Source organism: Elephantulus edwardii, unplaced genomic scaffold (assembly GCF_000299155.1).
Source record: "Elephantulus edwardii isolate Elephantulus edwardi_28Jun2011 unplaced genomic scaffold, EleEdw1.0 scaffold00062, whole genome shotgun sequence".
Lineage (NCBI taxonomy): Eukaryota > Metazoa > Chordata > Mammalia > Macroscelidea > Macroscelididae > Elephantulus > Elephantulus edwardii.
In genome coordinates this window covers 15,466,694-15,482,807 of record NW_006399812.1, presented here as the reverse complement: position 1 = coordinate 15,482,807, position 16,114 = coordinate 15,466,694, and the positions used below count along the sequence as shown (strand labels likewise).

At 44.3% G+C, this 16,114-nt stretch overlaps 1 protein-coding gene across 1 annotated transcript in view; it reads left to right on the top strand.

The window, feature by feature from the left end:
* The window catches only part of PEPD (peptidase D), a 161,167-nt gene extending 160,363 nt beyond the window's left edge, over positions 1 to 804 (top strand). The window contains exons 14-15 of the mRNA XM_006887875.1: positions 36 to 227; positions 659 to 804. Of these exons, the coding sequence (XP_006887937.1) occupies positions 36 to 227; positions 659 to 796 (330 nt within the window). The 3' untranslated portion in view covers positions 797 to 804. The remainder of the gene's footprint in view (positions 1 to 35; positions 228 to 658) is intronic.
* Positions 805 to 16,114: the final 15,310 nt, after the last annotated feature.

Below are 16,114 nucleotides of genomic sequence, written 5' to 3'. Positions count from 1 at the left end.
CGAGCAGCTTCACCAGCGGGTTCCCCTCTGTGCAGGGCGTGGAGCGCATTGACGAGCCAGGCCTGCGAAGCCTGCGCACCGCGCGTCACCTGGAGCCCAACATGGTGCTCACGGTGGAGCCAGGCATCTACTTCATCGACCACCTCCTGGATGAGGCCCTGGCCGACCCGGCCCGAGCCTGCTTCTTCAACCACGAGGTCTTGCAGCGCTTTCGAGGTTTTGGCGGGGTGAGTGCCACAACCCTGTATTCTTACTCCCAGAATGCCTGTCAGCATGCCAGCTGCTCGTCACCTCTGGTTCATGACTGGCCTGAGTAGGAGGGGGGCAGCCTTGATTTCTCTAGAGAAGCTCCTGGTCCACCCCTGGTGGTCTCTCAGAAGACATTGATTCCACGAGACCCTTGCTGCTGCCGCTGTTGAGATGCAAGGGGCCAGGTCAGGGTAGGCAGGTGACATGAGCAGATGGGCCCATGGGAGCCTTCCCTCTGCAGGTGTCCACAGGGCCTGAGAGGCCAGACCTGTCTGTCACGGAAATTGAGTTGTTCTTAAGAAAGGACTTCTCTCACTCATCTGTGAGGGTCAGGCTGGAGCTGTGAAGTCTGACCTAGCAAATGAGGCCAGCTCAGTAATAATGAGTGTCTGTTTGTCCACTGCCCCAGGTTCGCATCGAGGAGGACGTTGTGGTGACTGACAGTGGCATGGAGCTGCTGACCTGTGTGCCTCGCACCGTGGAGGAAATTGAAGCATGCATGGCAGGCCGGGACAAGGCTTTCACCCCCTTGTCTGACCCAAAGTAGAGTTTCCAGGAGTGTCCCGCGGGAGTAGGGGTCCGGCCTTGTACCCTTCCCCCGCGGGAGTAAGGGTCCGGCCTTGCACCCTTCCCCCGCGGGAGTAGGGGTCCGGCCTTGCACCCTTCCCCCGCGGGAGTAGGGGTCCGGCCTTGCACCCTTCCCCCGTGGGAGTAGGGGTCTGGCCTTGCACCCTCCCTTTTAGATGGCTGACCTGCCAGCTGCTGGACTCTCTCCAGGGCAGACACTGTTCAGAGATCAGGGCCCAGCAGTGACTTTTGATTATACCAAATACCCAGTTCTGGAGGTGCAAAGCTTTCTTATGAATCTACGTGAGATCATTTCCTCAATCTGTTATGTACTTTGCTTAAATAATAGTTATTTTTTTAAATTCTAATGGAACATTATCCTGTTCCTTGCTGGTCCAAGGGCCCCATAGTCCTGGGAACATCAAGGCCAACTGATGTAACTAGTCCACAGAGATAATATTCTTTCTTCTACTTTGATAAGTAGCAACAGCTGGGGCCTTAAAAGCTTTCAAGCAGACATCTACAGTACAACTGTCGGCCTCTCCCTGTCCAGAACTTAGAAGAGAGGAGAAAAGCGAAGATATGTAGGAACAGTCCAGAGGACTTAGGTACCACATAAACCTCAGCTTCCACCGCCGAGACCAGAAGAACTAGATGTGCCCAGCTACACTTCTGAGCACTCTAAAAGGGAGCACAGGAGAACGTTCTGGACCTAGCGGGTGAAAAATGTAGACCAAAACTCAAAATCCTAAAAATAGCCAGACTTGCTGAGACTGTGGCTCTTAGTCACTCTTCAAACCTGAAACTCAACTCACCCCTTGGGGCTCAGCATTCACTTAGAGGATAGGCAGGCCTGTAGTGTGAGTTGTTACATCTTAGAACCACCAACTATCAAAGGGACCATTTACCCAGGGATAAAGCTCAGAAGACAGGAAGGTATTGGACATGGATTAATGGACAAGAGAATCACAGGGAGGAAATGGGAAGAGTGAAGTCACAGTGTGGATTGTGCTGTATATCCTCAAGTCAGAACCGACTCCCAACTAACCCTCCAGTGGATTTTCAGAGGCAGTAAATTATACAGGAGAAAACTGCCCATCTTTCGTCAGCGAAACAGTTGTTGGGTTTAAACTGCATGCCGTTAGGTTGGTGGCATTTCATAAAAGAAAACATTGATTGGCTGTATGAAAATCCTGTGTGCTTTATAAACTTTGGCTCAAATCATAATGAAAATAATCAGTTAAAATATCTTGGCTGCCATTTCTATTCCTTTTGTTAGGAAAGATGCATTTCCAGTGTTTTCTCTGAAAAATCAATATATAATAAAATATTTCTTCAAGTGGCCCCTTGTGTGTAGCTTTTCTTTTTCCTTTATCCTTTGCAGACGAGCAATGCATGGCTCCTGGGGTCTGCGAATCTGGAGAAGATCGCTCATCCAGTGTTAGCATCAAGAGCTGGTTCTTAGGGAAGTCGTGTCAGCGATACAGGCTTTGGCCACACACTGGCCTGGTGGGACACAGAATCCTCCCTGTCCAGAAGCCTGCTCTGAACTCTGGGGGCTCTGCTCGGCTCACCACCCTGTCACCTGCTTCCCAGCCTAACAGGCAGCAGAACCCCCAGGCATTGGTCTGAGCAGATTCCCAGGGGCCGCTCTCAGACCTGAGTCATTTGCAGGGGTGAGACAAGGGAATGACACTCCCTGGATGAGACACCAGCACTCACAGGGAAGCTCCGGGCCTCATCCGGAACGTGTGGCCAGAGGTTTGGGGGCCAAGCTTGGCCCTGCAGAGATCATGGTGAGAGCAGGTCCAAATTGGTAGAATCCTCCACACCGTGCCTCCAAGCACATCAAAAGGTAAACGATTGAAGGAAGATGCCTTTTGGGTATGGTTATTGCCCTCAAAGAGTCCTGAAAGGGCAGAATTATGTGGCACTTAACTGTCAATGTTGTTCTTAAGTGCCGTCAAGTCAAATACAACTCATAGCAACCCTATGAACAGTAGGTCTGAACTGTCATATCCTGTGCCATCCTTATCATCTTCGATTCATCTGAATCCACTCACATAGACACTATCAATCCATCTCCGTGAGGGTCTTCTCCTTTTCTGACCCTCCATCTTTCCATGCATAATGTCCCTTTCCAAAGAATAATCTACCAACATGTCTAAACACGTGACATGAAGCTTCACCATCTTTGCCTCCACGGAACATTCTGGTTGCACTTTCTCCAAGATAATACCTGTTTGCCCTTTTGGTTGGGGCTGTCCGTGGGATAGTCAGCAATCTTCTCCAACACCACAACTCAAATGCTTCTAGTCTCCTTTGTCAGTTTTACTTGTTTTGTTTTAAATTTTACTCAATTTATTTGCAAAGTCTGAATACAATGTTTTTCACAAAAGATCCTTCCCACTGTCCAGAGCTCCAATGCAGAGCAAGTGATATGGAAGACTGAAAGACCTGAATCAGGTGAACCTTAGTCTCTAAACTGACATTATTGCTCTTTAGGACTTTGGAGAGATCCTTGACAGCAGATGTTGCCAATAATATATGTCTCCCTCTCTCCTGCCTGCTGGTACCAAGGGTGTTGATCCGAGAGAGATGAAGTCATTGACAATTTCAGTCTTTTCATCTATCATGATGTCAGCTATTGGTCCAGTGATGAGGATTTTTGTTTTCTTGATGTTGAGATGCAATCCATATAGAAGGCTGCAGTCCTTGATCCTCTGCAGCTAACGCCTCAGGTCCTCTTTCAGCAAACAAGATTGTGTCATCTACACAACATCAATGTAGGAGCACGTTGTTTGAGACTTGCAGGGATTTGTTGTCCTGCTCCTGTGGTGCATTTTCAGCAAAGCCAACATCTTCGCTGAGACAAGGCAGTACTGAGCATACTCCTTCCATCCGTACTTTGATACCACTGGCTTTCCGAGGTGTGAGCATGTGGACTCAGTTCTGCCCTATGCATGGACCATCCAGGGCCCCGCTGGGCATGGTCCTGGCCTGTGGTGGAACACTCGTGCTGCCTTCTCGTGGCCAATTTATTCACAGGCCCACGCTACTGCCCCACCCTTGTGCTGACTTTTAAAATTCCATATTCTATTCCTGATTGTTTTCCAACAGCTCTCTCATCCCGGAGTTCCGAGCCACAATGATGGGCAAGTGAGAAGATGTCAGAGATCTGAAATAATCATAGAGCAGAAACTGTAGTCAAAGCTAGACACCTTTTGAGAAATCACGGAAGAGTTTAGTACAAATTAATTTCTTCCACGGCACTAACATGTTGAGATAAAACAGCCAATCTCAGTTCCAAATCACCATTTATCTCATTTGCTTCTTACATTTTAAGATCCATTTTTTTATAGTTTTCTGCTGGTGCACAGGTAGTCAGGTAGTCTCTAAATTACCTGTTTGTCACATTGAGCCGTTTGAGTATCGCTCTGTCAGGAAAAATCTTAACTGTTTGCCAAGCATTTTTCTCCCCAGCTAAGAACCAGGACATACATACGCTGGTGGTTAGGATTTCAGTTCTTTCATCCCATGGGTAAGACCTGTTAAAAGTTAGGTTGTTAGTGAGCTCTGGTGGCCTAGTGGCAAGAAACTACACTGCAATTCTGAAGGTGCACAGTTTGAATCTACCAGATACTACTGTGATAGTTGGATCCAACGTGACGGTATACCAAATTTAAAGTAAAATTTTTTTTAAAAAAAATTTAAAGTTAGGTTGTTTGCTAATAAAAATAGAAGAGTACATCATACCTCAATCTTTCTTCTGACTTTCACCAAAAAAGCCTGTCCCACAAAAACCTTGTCTTGGATTATCAAGAGCAAGGAGCCATTTCTCAGGAACTAGATGATCTTTGTTCAAGAGAGATCAAAGTTTGACCCAGATGGGTAGGTTACATGGCATTTGTGTTGAAGGTCTCAGTGACGCTTAGTAGCGATCTGTCTCAGCACAGAGAGGATACATCCAAGTCGCCCTGAAGCTCTGTGGAGAGGCGCGCGGTGCTTGCTGCCTTCTAGTTACTTCTGACTCCCTGACACTTGTGTACAAAAGAATGAAGCACTGTTCAGTCCTGCTTGGTCATGAGAGCCACTTCGGCCTGTCTGCTCGAGGACCTTCCTCTTTTCTAACGACCCTCTACCAAGCATGGTGCCTTTCTCCAGGGATTAGCCCCCAAAGTCTGTGAGACCAAGTCTCACAATCCTTGCTTCTAAGGAGCATTCTGAACTTCATTCGTGAGAGATTTGTTCTGTTGGAAATCCATGCTGTATTCAATATCCTTCACTAACCACAATTCAAAGGCATTAGTGCACTGGTTTTACATGAGCACAGAAACCTTACCTGTGATTTACTGACTATGCAAATGCTTTGGACCAGGTGGACCATAACTGGTCATGATCATGATCTATGTGGAACGAGAGTCCCAGAGCACTTTATTTATTCACTTAGTTACAGAACTGTAGAGCTTCAGAGATGTATTCGAGACCTTTCCAGAAAGTTATACAGCTAATTGAAATCATTCTCCAAACCAGAGAAGAGCCTATCTGTTGTTGTTAAGTGCCGTCATGTGCTACTCTTAGTGACTCTACGTGCAACAGCTCTAAACCCTGCTCTATCTCATGCCAAGGTCATCATCTCTGACACACTCACCCCCATTCCTCTAGTCAGAGTCAATCCATCTCATCCAGGGTCTTCTTCTTTTGTGTTGTTCCTCCACCCTCCCAAGCATAATGTCCTTCTCCAAGGACTGGTTCCTCCTTGCAACATGTCCAAAGTATGTCAGATGAAGCTACAGAATCCTTGCCTCCAAGGAGCAGCCTGGTTTCACCCTCTCTAGGATGGACCTGTTCCCCTAGCAGTTCGTGGTATATTCAATACTCTTCTCCAGCACCACAGCTCAAAGGCATCAATTCTTCTATCATGCCTAGTCATTGTCCAGCTCTTTGATGCATAGCAACTAATTGCGAAGACCATTTCCTGGATTGGGCGCATCTTAAGTCTCCAGAGTGACATTGTTGCTCTTCAGTACACTGGAGAAGTGTCTGACAGCAGGTTTTCTCAATACAATTAATCTTTTTATTTTTTTCCTGAGTGCTGGTACCAAGAGTGTTGATGGTAGAGCCAAGCAAACTGAAGCTGTGAACAATCTCAATCCCTTCACTGTCTATTATGATGTTGCCAATCAGACCAGTAGTTAGAATCATTGTTCTCTTGATGTTAAGTTTCAGTCCATATTGAAGGCTCCAGTCATTGACCTTCTGCAGCAAATGTCTTGGGTCCTCCGCAGTTTCAGCAAGCAAGGTTGTGTCATCTGCATAATGTAGGTTGTTGATGAGTCTTCCTCCAATCCTGATGCCACATTCCTCCTCATAGAGCCAGGCCTCCAAGATGATCTGTTCTGCATATATATTGAAAAGGTATGGAAATAGGATGCATCCCTGGTGTACACTTTTCCTGATTTTTTTTATTTACTCATTTGTTTATTCAACAATATGAATTGAGGTTTTATAAGAATATGTACCCAAGAGTGTTCTAGAAGCTTGAAGACATATCTGTTAACACACCAAACAAAAATCCTTGTTTTAAGGAGATTACATTGATTCACCAACAATTTTTACTTTTTTTCTTTTTAGGTTTTAATGAAAGTTTATAGAGAACTTGGATTTCCATTCATTCATTGTTGCACATTTTCCTCCCTGCCCACCACCCCAGTTCACTTTTCTCTTTGAAAAAAAAATTCTTTCATTGTTGTACTACTCCCTTCCCCCCCCCCCCCAATCCCAGTCTACTTTACTATACAGCTCTTATTCTGGACTATTGTCATACAAACAATACCCAATCATATATTCCTTTTTTTTTCTATAATTATATTTTATTAATTTTCATAAACATTTACAGAGATTTTGGGCTTCCACTCATTCATTGTTGCACTATTCTCTCTACCCTCCTCCCAGTTTGTTCTTGTCCAAATGCCACAGTGCTTGTCAAAGCCAGTTCTGATTAATCTTCTTTGTCAGTGTGTCCTTTGCCATTCCCTATCACTCCTCCCTGAGAGAGACTTCACCCTGAGTCATAAGGAAAAGGGGATGGCGTATTCTCTTAGCTACTTCCTGCTGAAAAGGGACGCTGTGGGTTTCAGGGTGAAGATCTTCTCTCACTACTTTAAAGGGCCCCTTTGGCAGTTTGATTTTGGAATTTAGATGCACTCTTATTGATTGTGCTTGGCTGTACATGTTCATATCCTTAAAGATGTATCATGGGGGTGTTGCAACCTAGAAGACACAAATTTGACTAACAAGTTATAAGTACATGAGTCCAAAAATTATGGAAAAGTAAAAGAAAAGATTCTTTCATTGTTTTACAAACCCTCCCCCAGGTCCCCTCCACCATGTAGCCCTCGCTCTAGTCTCCTGTGATGACAGAAATACCCAGTTATATCTCTCTTTTAAACGATTCTCTCCCTCCTCTGTTTCAGTGCAGTATACATTATTGAACCCATCTTACTCAGTCTCTCCCCAACCCCAAGGACAGTCCCATTCTACAACAGTGGCATCATGTAATATTTGTCCTTTTGTGACTGGGATATTTCACTCAGCATAATGTTCTCCAGAGTCAACCATTTTGAATAATATTGCATGAGTTCCTTGTTTTTTAATGCAGCATAGTATTCCATTGTGCGAATATACCACAGCTTCTCTAGCCATTCGTTTGTTGATGGGCACTTAGGTTGTTTCCAACTCCTTGCTATTGTGAACAAAGCTGCAATAAACATGGGTGTGCACCAATCATATATTCCTTTTAAGCAGTTCTATTCCTCATCTGTTTCAATGCATTGCACATTATTTATCCCCTCTTTTTTTAGTTTTCTCCCCAACCTCCATGTCAGTCCTGCTTTATAACAGTGGCATTATGCAGTATTTGTCCTTTTGTGACTGAAATATCTCACTCAGCATAATATGCTCCAGGGTAACCCATTTCCTTGTTCTGTTCTGACAGCTGCTTCCTGGTCCAAGTATAGATTTCACATAAGCACAATCAAGAGTTCTGGGATTTCCATTTTTCTCAGAGTTAGCCACAGTTTGTTGTGATCCACATAGTCAAATGTCTTTGCATAGTCAATGAAACACAGACATTCCTCTGGTACTCTCTGCTTTCAGCCAAGATTCATCTAACATTAGCTATAATATCCCTAGTACCACAGCCTCTTCTTAACTCAGCCTAGACATCTGGCAGTTCTCTGTTGATTCCAGTAGTTTTTGTATACTTTTCAGTTGGCCAGGTGGTTGTCCTCCAAATTTCTTGGCACAACTTGGTTACAGAAATGAGTCTGGAGATAGAATGATAGAATTCTGTACAATCAATGATATCGTCATTGCAAATACTTTCTATAAGAAACATAAGATTATACACATGGGTTTCACCTGATGGTACGCACAGGAATCAGACTGATTACATCTGTGGAGAAGTTCAGTATCAGCAGTGAAAACTAGGCCAGTTGATGATTTTGGAACAGATCACCCCAAACTAAAGCTAAAGAAGGTTAATCAAATCCACAGAAACCAAATTTTGACCTTGAGTCTATCCCACCTGAATTTCAAAACCATCTCAGAAACAGGTTTGAGGCCTTGAACACTAATGAACGAAGACCAGATGAGCTGTGGGAGTATCAAGAATATTATCCAGGAAGAATGCAAAAGGTCATTACAAAGACAGGAGGAATTAAAAACCAAGATGGATGTAAAAAGACAGGAGGAATTAAAAACCAAGATGGATGTCAGAAGAGACTCTGAATATTGCACTAGAACCGCAAAAAGCCAAAGCAAAGGGAAGAAATCAAGATGTTAAGGAGCTGAACAGAAGATTTCAAAGGGCAGCACGGGAAGACAAATTAACATATTTTAATGAAATGTGCAAAGAGCTGGAGTCAGAAAATCAAAAGGGCCAAACTTGTTCATCATGTCTTAAACTGAAGGAACTGGAAAACCAAATTCAAGCCTCAAGTTGCAATACTTAAAAGATGCTTTCGGGCAGAATAAGAAATAATCCATGGAGTGTCAAAAAAGGAAAGGAGTATGCGGAGTCACTGTACCAAAAAGAATTGGCTGACACAGAAGAATTTCATCAAACAGCATATAATCAAGAGCCTACAGTGAAGGAGGAAGTTCAAGTTGCTCTGAAGGAATTAGCAAAAACAAGACCCCAGGAATTGATGGCATACCAATTGACATATTTCAACAGACAAATGCTGCCCTGGATGTACTCACCAGTCTATCTAGTCAGTGAATGTTGTTATTGTTAAGTGCCATTGAGTCATAGACGACTCATAGTGACCCTATGAACGAAAGATCTGAGCACTGTTCATAGAGTGTCTGGAGGCAAGTCATTTCGGAAGTGGATGGCACTCCTGCTTCCAAGCTTGTTTTAATCAGGAAGCTCCAGCAAATACTGTCCACCATGGGTAACCAATATCGCATTAGACATATCAGTGTCACAGTGTTTAACATATCAGTGTCACAGTGTTTAACATCATAACAACCACGAGTTACCTCTGTACAGCAATGCATAGACCAGTGCTATACCACCTAGAAGAATGTTTGACAAAAACCAACTTAAACCAGGCCACAGGGCCGCAGATTAAAATCACCCACCTCAGGCTTGGTAGCATAACTTTCTGTCCACTAGGCCAACGTAGCTCTCTCTCTGTTGTTATTGTTGTTAAGTGTCGACAATTCCATTAGCAAATAAAAACAAAGCTGGTGACCATCAAGTCAATTCCTACACACGGTAGCCCCACATGTGTCAGGGGAGAACTGTGTTCTCCAAGGGTTTGCAACGGAAGACTGCCAGTCCTTTCTTATGAGGCACTTCTGGAGTGATGAGCCTTAACAATCCAGTGCAATAACCCATCTTGCATTTGGGGGCAACTGGCCAGGAGGGGCCAGTCACTGGAGAAGGACATCATGCTTGAAAGGGTGAAGGGACAGTGCAGAAGAGGGAGACCCCAGATGAGAAGGATGGACGCAGGAACTGCGGTAATGCGCGTAGGTGTGTCAAAGTCAGTGAGACTGGCTCAGAATAGGGCAGGCTTCAGAGCCGCTGCGCACAGGGTCGCAATGAGTCGCAGGCGACTGGACAGCAAAGAACAACCACCACCATTTGCACCACTGTTCACTTACTCTTCACTCACTGCCGTTGAGTCAGAATCTACCCCGAGCTGACCTCCCACTGGATTGCCAAGGCTGTAAATCACAGCGGAGGAGAAAGCTATCTTTCTCCACAAAGGAAGCGCTGCTGGCCTAGTGGGAAGAAGCTGTGCTACAATCCTAAAGGCACACAGTTTGAATCCACCAGATGCTCCACAGAAGGATGGGCAATCTCCTCCTATGCGTTTGAAAATCTCCTCCTTGCCTCTGAAAATCCACTGGAGGGTCAGCTATGGGTCAGTTCTGTCTCAATAATATACAGCAATAACTCCACAAAGGGGGATTTGAACTACCAGAGAGGCACAGTCTTTGGTTAAAAGCACAACTCCAGTCAGTGAATAATTAAGCATTTATCTGTGTTATTTGCAAAGGCATTTGACATTTGGATCACAACAAACTGTGGCTAACTCTGAGAAGAATGGGAATTCCAGAACATTTGAAACCTTATGAGAAACCTGTACCTGGACCAGGAGGCAGTTGTCAAAACAGAGCAAGGAAACACTGCATGGTTTAAAATCAGGAAGGGTGTACGCCAGCGATGTGTCCTATCTCCAAACTTTTTCAATCTATATGCAGAACACATCATCTGGGAGGCTGGGCTCTATGAAGAATGTGGTATTATGCAGATGACACAACCCTGCTTGCTGAAACTGAGGAGGACCTGAGGTGCTTGCTGCAGAAGGTCAAGGACTGCAGCCTTCAATATGGATTAAAGCTCAACATCAAGAAAACAAAGATTCTCACCACTGGGCCGATTGACAGCATTATGATAAATGGTGAAGAGACTGAGATTCTTATCAGTTTTAGTTTGCTTGGCTCCACAAGCAACACTTTTGCTACCAGCAGCCAAGAAATCAAAAGACAAATTACATTGGGAAAGTCTGAAGTCAGGGACCTCTCCAGTGTACTGAAAAGCAACAAAGTCGGTCTAGAGACTAAGGGGCGTCTGATCCAGGCCATAGTCTTTGCAATTACTTGCTATGTGTCAGAAAGCTAGACAATGACTACGGATGACAGAAAGAGATTCGATGCCTTTCAGCTGTGGTGCTGGAGAAGAATATTTAATATACCATGGACGCCAGGAAAACTAACAGGTTCATCCTAGAGAGGGTGAAACTAGGTTGCTCCTTGGAGGCAAGGATTCTGAGGCTTCATCTGACATACTTTGGGCAAGTTGCAAGGATGTCTCTGTGGAGAGGGACATCATGCTTGGGAGGGTAGAGGGACAGTGCAAGAAAGGAAGACCCTCGATAAGATGGATTGATTCAGTGACTGGGGAAATGAGGGTATCTGTATCAGACGCAATATGGTTGGCACAGGCTAGAGCAAGGTTCAGGGCTGTTTTACATAGGGTTGCTATGAGTCACAAGCAACTTGACAGCACATAACACCACCACCACCATGTGCCACTGCAGTATAAAACCATGATCCTAAAAAAAAAAAAACAAAACACCACCATGATCCTATGAAAATGACCTCACAAAGATCAACCTAAGCATAAAACTCTTAGAAGAAAACAGAAATATAGCTTCAATGCACTTCATCAAAATTACCAACTTTTCTGCATTGAAGGACTTTATCAAGGAGAAAACAAAATATTTGCACATCATACTTCATATTGGAAGCAGGAGTGGCATCCACTTCCATAATAGCTTGCCTCCAGAAACCCTATGAACCTGGAGAGAGCATGAAAGGCACCCAAATGTCGAGGATTCTCCTTCATAGGGTCACTATGAGTCACCTGCAACTCGACGGCACTTAACAACAACATACTTCATATGGGAGAAGGATGGGCAGTCTCCTCTCATGCAATTAATTGCCTCTGAAAACCTACTGGAGGGTCAGCTATGGATCAGTTCTGACCCTATGGTACACAACAATAACAAACCTCGTAAGGGATTAATATCCAGAAAAAAAAGGACTCGTCTAATTCAGTTTGTTGTTGTTGTTAAGTGCTGTCAAGTTGGAGACGACTTACAGTGACTGTATGAATGAAAGACCTGGACATCTATATAACTTCCGTCCTTTCTCCAGGTTCATAGGGTTTCCAGAGGCAAGCTATTACAAAAGTGGATGCCACTCCTGCCTCCAAGCTTGTTTTAATCGGAGAGCTCCACCAAACACTGTCCACCATGGATAACCACCCACTTTAGAAGGGCAAAAATAACAGTATCACACAAGGAAAAGGACCTCAGAAACTTCCCTTGCCTGACTGCCACCAAGAGGAGCCGCCATCGAGACACCAGCCATCCACCCAGTCAGCCAGCCGACTTCCAGAGTGGAGGGAGACAATTCAGTTTAATAAAAATAAAAAAATGTTAAAAACCAATTTGAAAATGGATGGAAGCACAATAGCCAAAAGGTAGAAACAACCTAAATGTCCATCAATAGATAAATGTACTTTTTTAAAAACCCAATTACATGGTGCAGACTCTAAAGGGAACACAATAGTTGATAGAGCAGAGAGAAATGTGGAACAAAACTCAAAGGCCAGGCTTACATTCTGATGAGGGACAGATGGAACCCTGAGACAGGTCATCGTCACCCTTCTAGTGTGGAACCAACCTGCCCCCATGGCTACACTTCCAAACAGCGGAATGGTCTAGAAGGTGACCAGGAACACCAGGGAGGCACTCATTCCTTGGGATACCCAACCACACAAGGTCAAAACAGGAGCATTTTCCCAAAGACAGCGCTTTAAAGGAAGGAAGAGACAGGAAAGGAGGATTAATGGAAATTAGGATTATAGGGAGTAACTGGGGTAAGTGTGATCCCATTGTGGGAACTGTAAGGTTATAAAACAAAATGTGTATGAATGGGCAAATGGAAACCAATTTGCTTTGTAAACTTTCAAATTATCATGAAGTTTCAAAAAAATGTTGTATATTCATACAATGGAGAAATGAGGTCTTGATACATGCTGTATAGGAGGGAAGGAACTTAAACTGTGCTGAGTGAAGACAAAGGCAAATGTACAGGGACCAAAACCATGGACCGAAGGGAAGGGAAAGGGAAGATGAAGGGTGATGGATAACTGCAACGATTACAGGAATGCTCATACAGCTCTTAACTGCAATTGCTGCCAATAAATTTTTCCAAGGCTGAACTGACAAAGGTTGTGACATGTATACTTACAATGACACTTACAAACCTCCCCCTCATGCCCTCCACCTAAAGAAAGTTGTTGACACTGCTTTTGTACAGCAAACACCTTGTGGAGTTTCACCTGTTTTTCACTTCTAAGTTTAAGGTTGGTCATTGTTTGATGAGATATCCCAGTTAATTAGATTCATAACATCAAGAAAACAAAGATTCTCACCACTGGGCCGATTGACAGCATTATGATAAATGGTGAAGAGACTGAGATTGTTAACAACTTTAGGGTGCTTGGCCCCACAAGCAACACTCGTGCTACCAGCAGCCAAGAAATCAAGACAAATTACATTGGGAAAGTCTGAAGTCCTTCTCTGGTGGCCTAAGTGGCAAGAAGCTGCATTGCAATCCCGAACGCACACGGTTCAAGGGCACCAGCAGCTCCACAGGAGGATGGGCACCCCCTGGAGGGTCAGCTCCGGGTCGGTTCCAACTCGATGGTACACAAGTCCTTCCTTCTAGTACAGTGAGTGGTCCCTGGGGTCTTAGAAGTTTACAAGTGGCCATCCTAGGCACAATCAGTCTCTTTCTATCAGCAGCAAGAGGAAGGAGAGTTGAGAAAGGGAGAATATAGAGCAGGTAGCCAACTGCCTCCAGGAATCTGCCTTTGCCAGGAGACTGCAACTGGATGGTGCTCAGCTACTGTTACTTACCAGGTGAATCAAAGGTTCTACAGGAGAATGCTCATCAACTTCCATAACACAAATTTTCATGGAATCCAGACGTTCTGCATACACAGGCTGGATAAATGCATGAAATTACCACCCTGAGATAAGCTTAAACCAAAAATATCCCCTAAAGTCTTCTTAAAACCAGAGTATGTCTGCTTTGAGCACTATGCTCTTTCGAGAGGCATCGAGAAGGGATCAAATTGAAAACAGCCGCTCGAAGGAAAACTTAGGGCTAGTGAGTTTACATCAATGTTAATGGTGAAAGCACAACTCAGGAGGGGAAAAGGTGGCACCAGAATGTCCCCAGTGCCGTTCCACTGTACATGAAGACATGGGTGTGTTTTTTGCTGTGTATATTCTCTACAAGAAAACATACTTTAAAAATTTAAATGGGTAAAGGAACTGGAGACATTTCTCTAAAGACATGCCAATGGCCAATAAGCATATTAAAAGATGCTGTTATTTAATCGTCCTCTGTCATTGCCATACACCTGGAACAGACTCCGTGATCCTCTGAGGCTGCAAATTGCACATTGCTCATCTTTCTCCTCCACAGCTGTTTGTTGGTGGATTCAAACCATCACAGAGGTTGGCCTTCGGGTCAGTATTGCAACTCCCTAGGGAATACACCACCAGCACTCCGTCATTAATCACTGGTGTTTGTAGGCACCAGCAAGTTGACTATGACTCATCACAACACAATTAACAAGAGATCAGAACTTGGCCCTCTTCTACAAAGCCCTTTCTCCCACATGCTCAGTTCTGGTACAGTCACCATGTCAACACATCTCGTTGAGGGTCTTCTTTGCCTTGGTCTTCTTTGTCCACCTTCCCCAGCTCGATGTCTTCTTCCAAAGACTGGCCCCTCATAACAAGCCCAAAGTATGTGAGACCAGGTTTCACTGCTTTGACTCTAGGGAGCTCCGTGTTTGCACTTCTTCAGGAGACTCGTTTTAATAGCTGTCCATGGGATTTTCTGTACACTTACCAACCCAATTCAAAGACATCAATTCATCTTCTGTCATCCTTATTACAAATCAACACAACAGAAGATTGCTATTATCAGAAAAGAGGAAAACAGTAAATACGGAAAAACTGGAACCTACACTCCTTATCACTGAGTTGTAAAATGGTATGGCTACTCTGGCAATTCCTCAGAGTTAAACATAATCATGTGGCCCTGCATTTCCACTCCAATCCAAAGACCTGAAAGCAGGGAGCCACGGCTGTACACGTTTAGTCACTGAATTATTGTTCACAAAAGACAGAAAAGTGGAACAACCTATGTGCCCATCAGTAGATGAAAGGAAAAATACAGTATTTAGATGCAACAAAGTATAATAATGCAGCCACAGAGCAAAACTGGAGCTCTGGTACAAACTATGCCATTTGACAAACTGAATAAATACTGAGCCATTTATGACACAAAGGGACAAATACTGTTCAATCCCACTTACATAAAATATCTACAATAGGCAAATGCATAGAGAGCAAAGTTTATTTGTGGTTACCAGGGACAGAGGTGAGTCAAACAGGGCACTATTGCTCAAGGGGTGTAGGATTTCTGTTGGGGGTGATGGAAAAGTTTTGGAAAGTGGAGATAGTTGCACAATATGGTGAATGTGATTTGTCAGTAAATTTCATACTCAAAAAGTATTAAAACTGCATTTTGTATCACATTTTTTTAGAAGCAGAGTGAGGGGAGAACTCCACATGTTCTCCTACCTTTGGAAGTGCAGTAGAAGACTGCCATTGTCTGGAAGGCAGGGCACCGAGACAGAAAGGGTCCCAAAAGAGAGACTATTCCTTGGAAAAAGACACCATGCTTGGAAAGGTCAGCAGAAAAGAGTAAGACCCTCAGTGAGCTTGACTGACAAGGTGACTGCAGCAATGGGCTCAAGTGTGTCGAAGATGAGGATGGCACAGGATAGGACAGAGTTCAGATCTGTTGTTCACAGGATTGCTACGAATTGTACTTAACTCGATGGCACGTACCACCACCACATAAGGAGCTGTCCCAGGAAGGGCCTGGGGAGGGTTTTTGGCTGTAATCATTTTAGAAGCAGAGCACCTGGCCTTTTGGATACAGCATTACTGAGTGAGGTCAAACCATTATCCTTTAGGTTAATCGCAAAGTGGAACCTGCACCACCCAAGGACTTAAAGGTGGGCTCGTATTCAAAATGGGTGACCCTGGAGGACATTATGCTGAGTGAAGTATCTCAGTCACAAAGGGACAAATGCTATATGGTGCCACTGTTGTAGAATGAG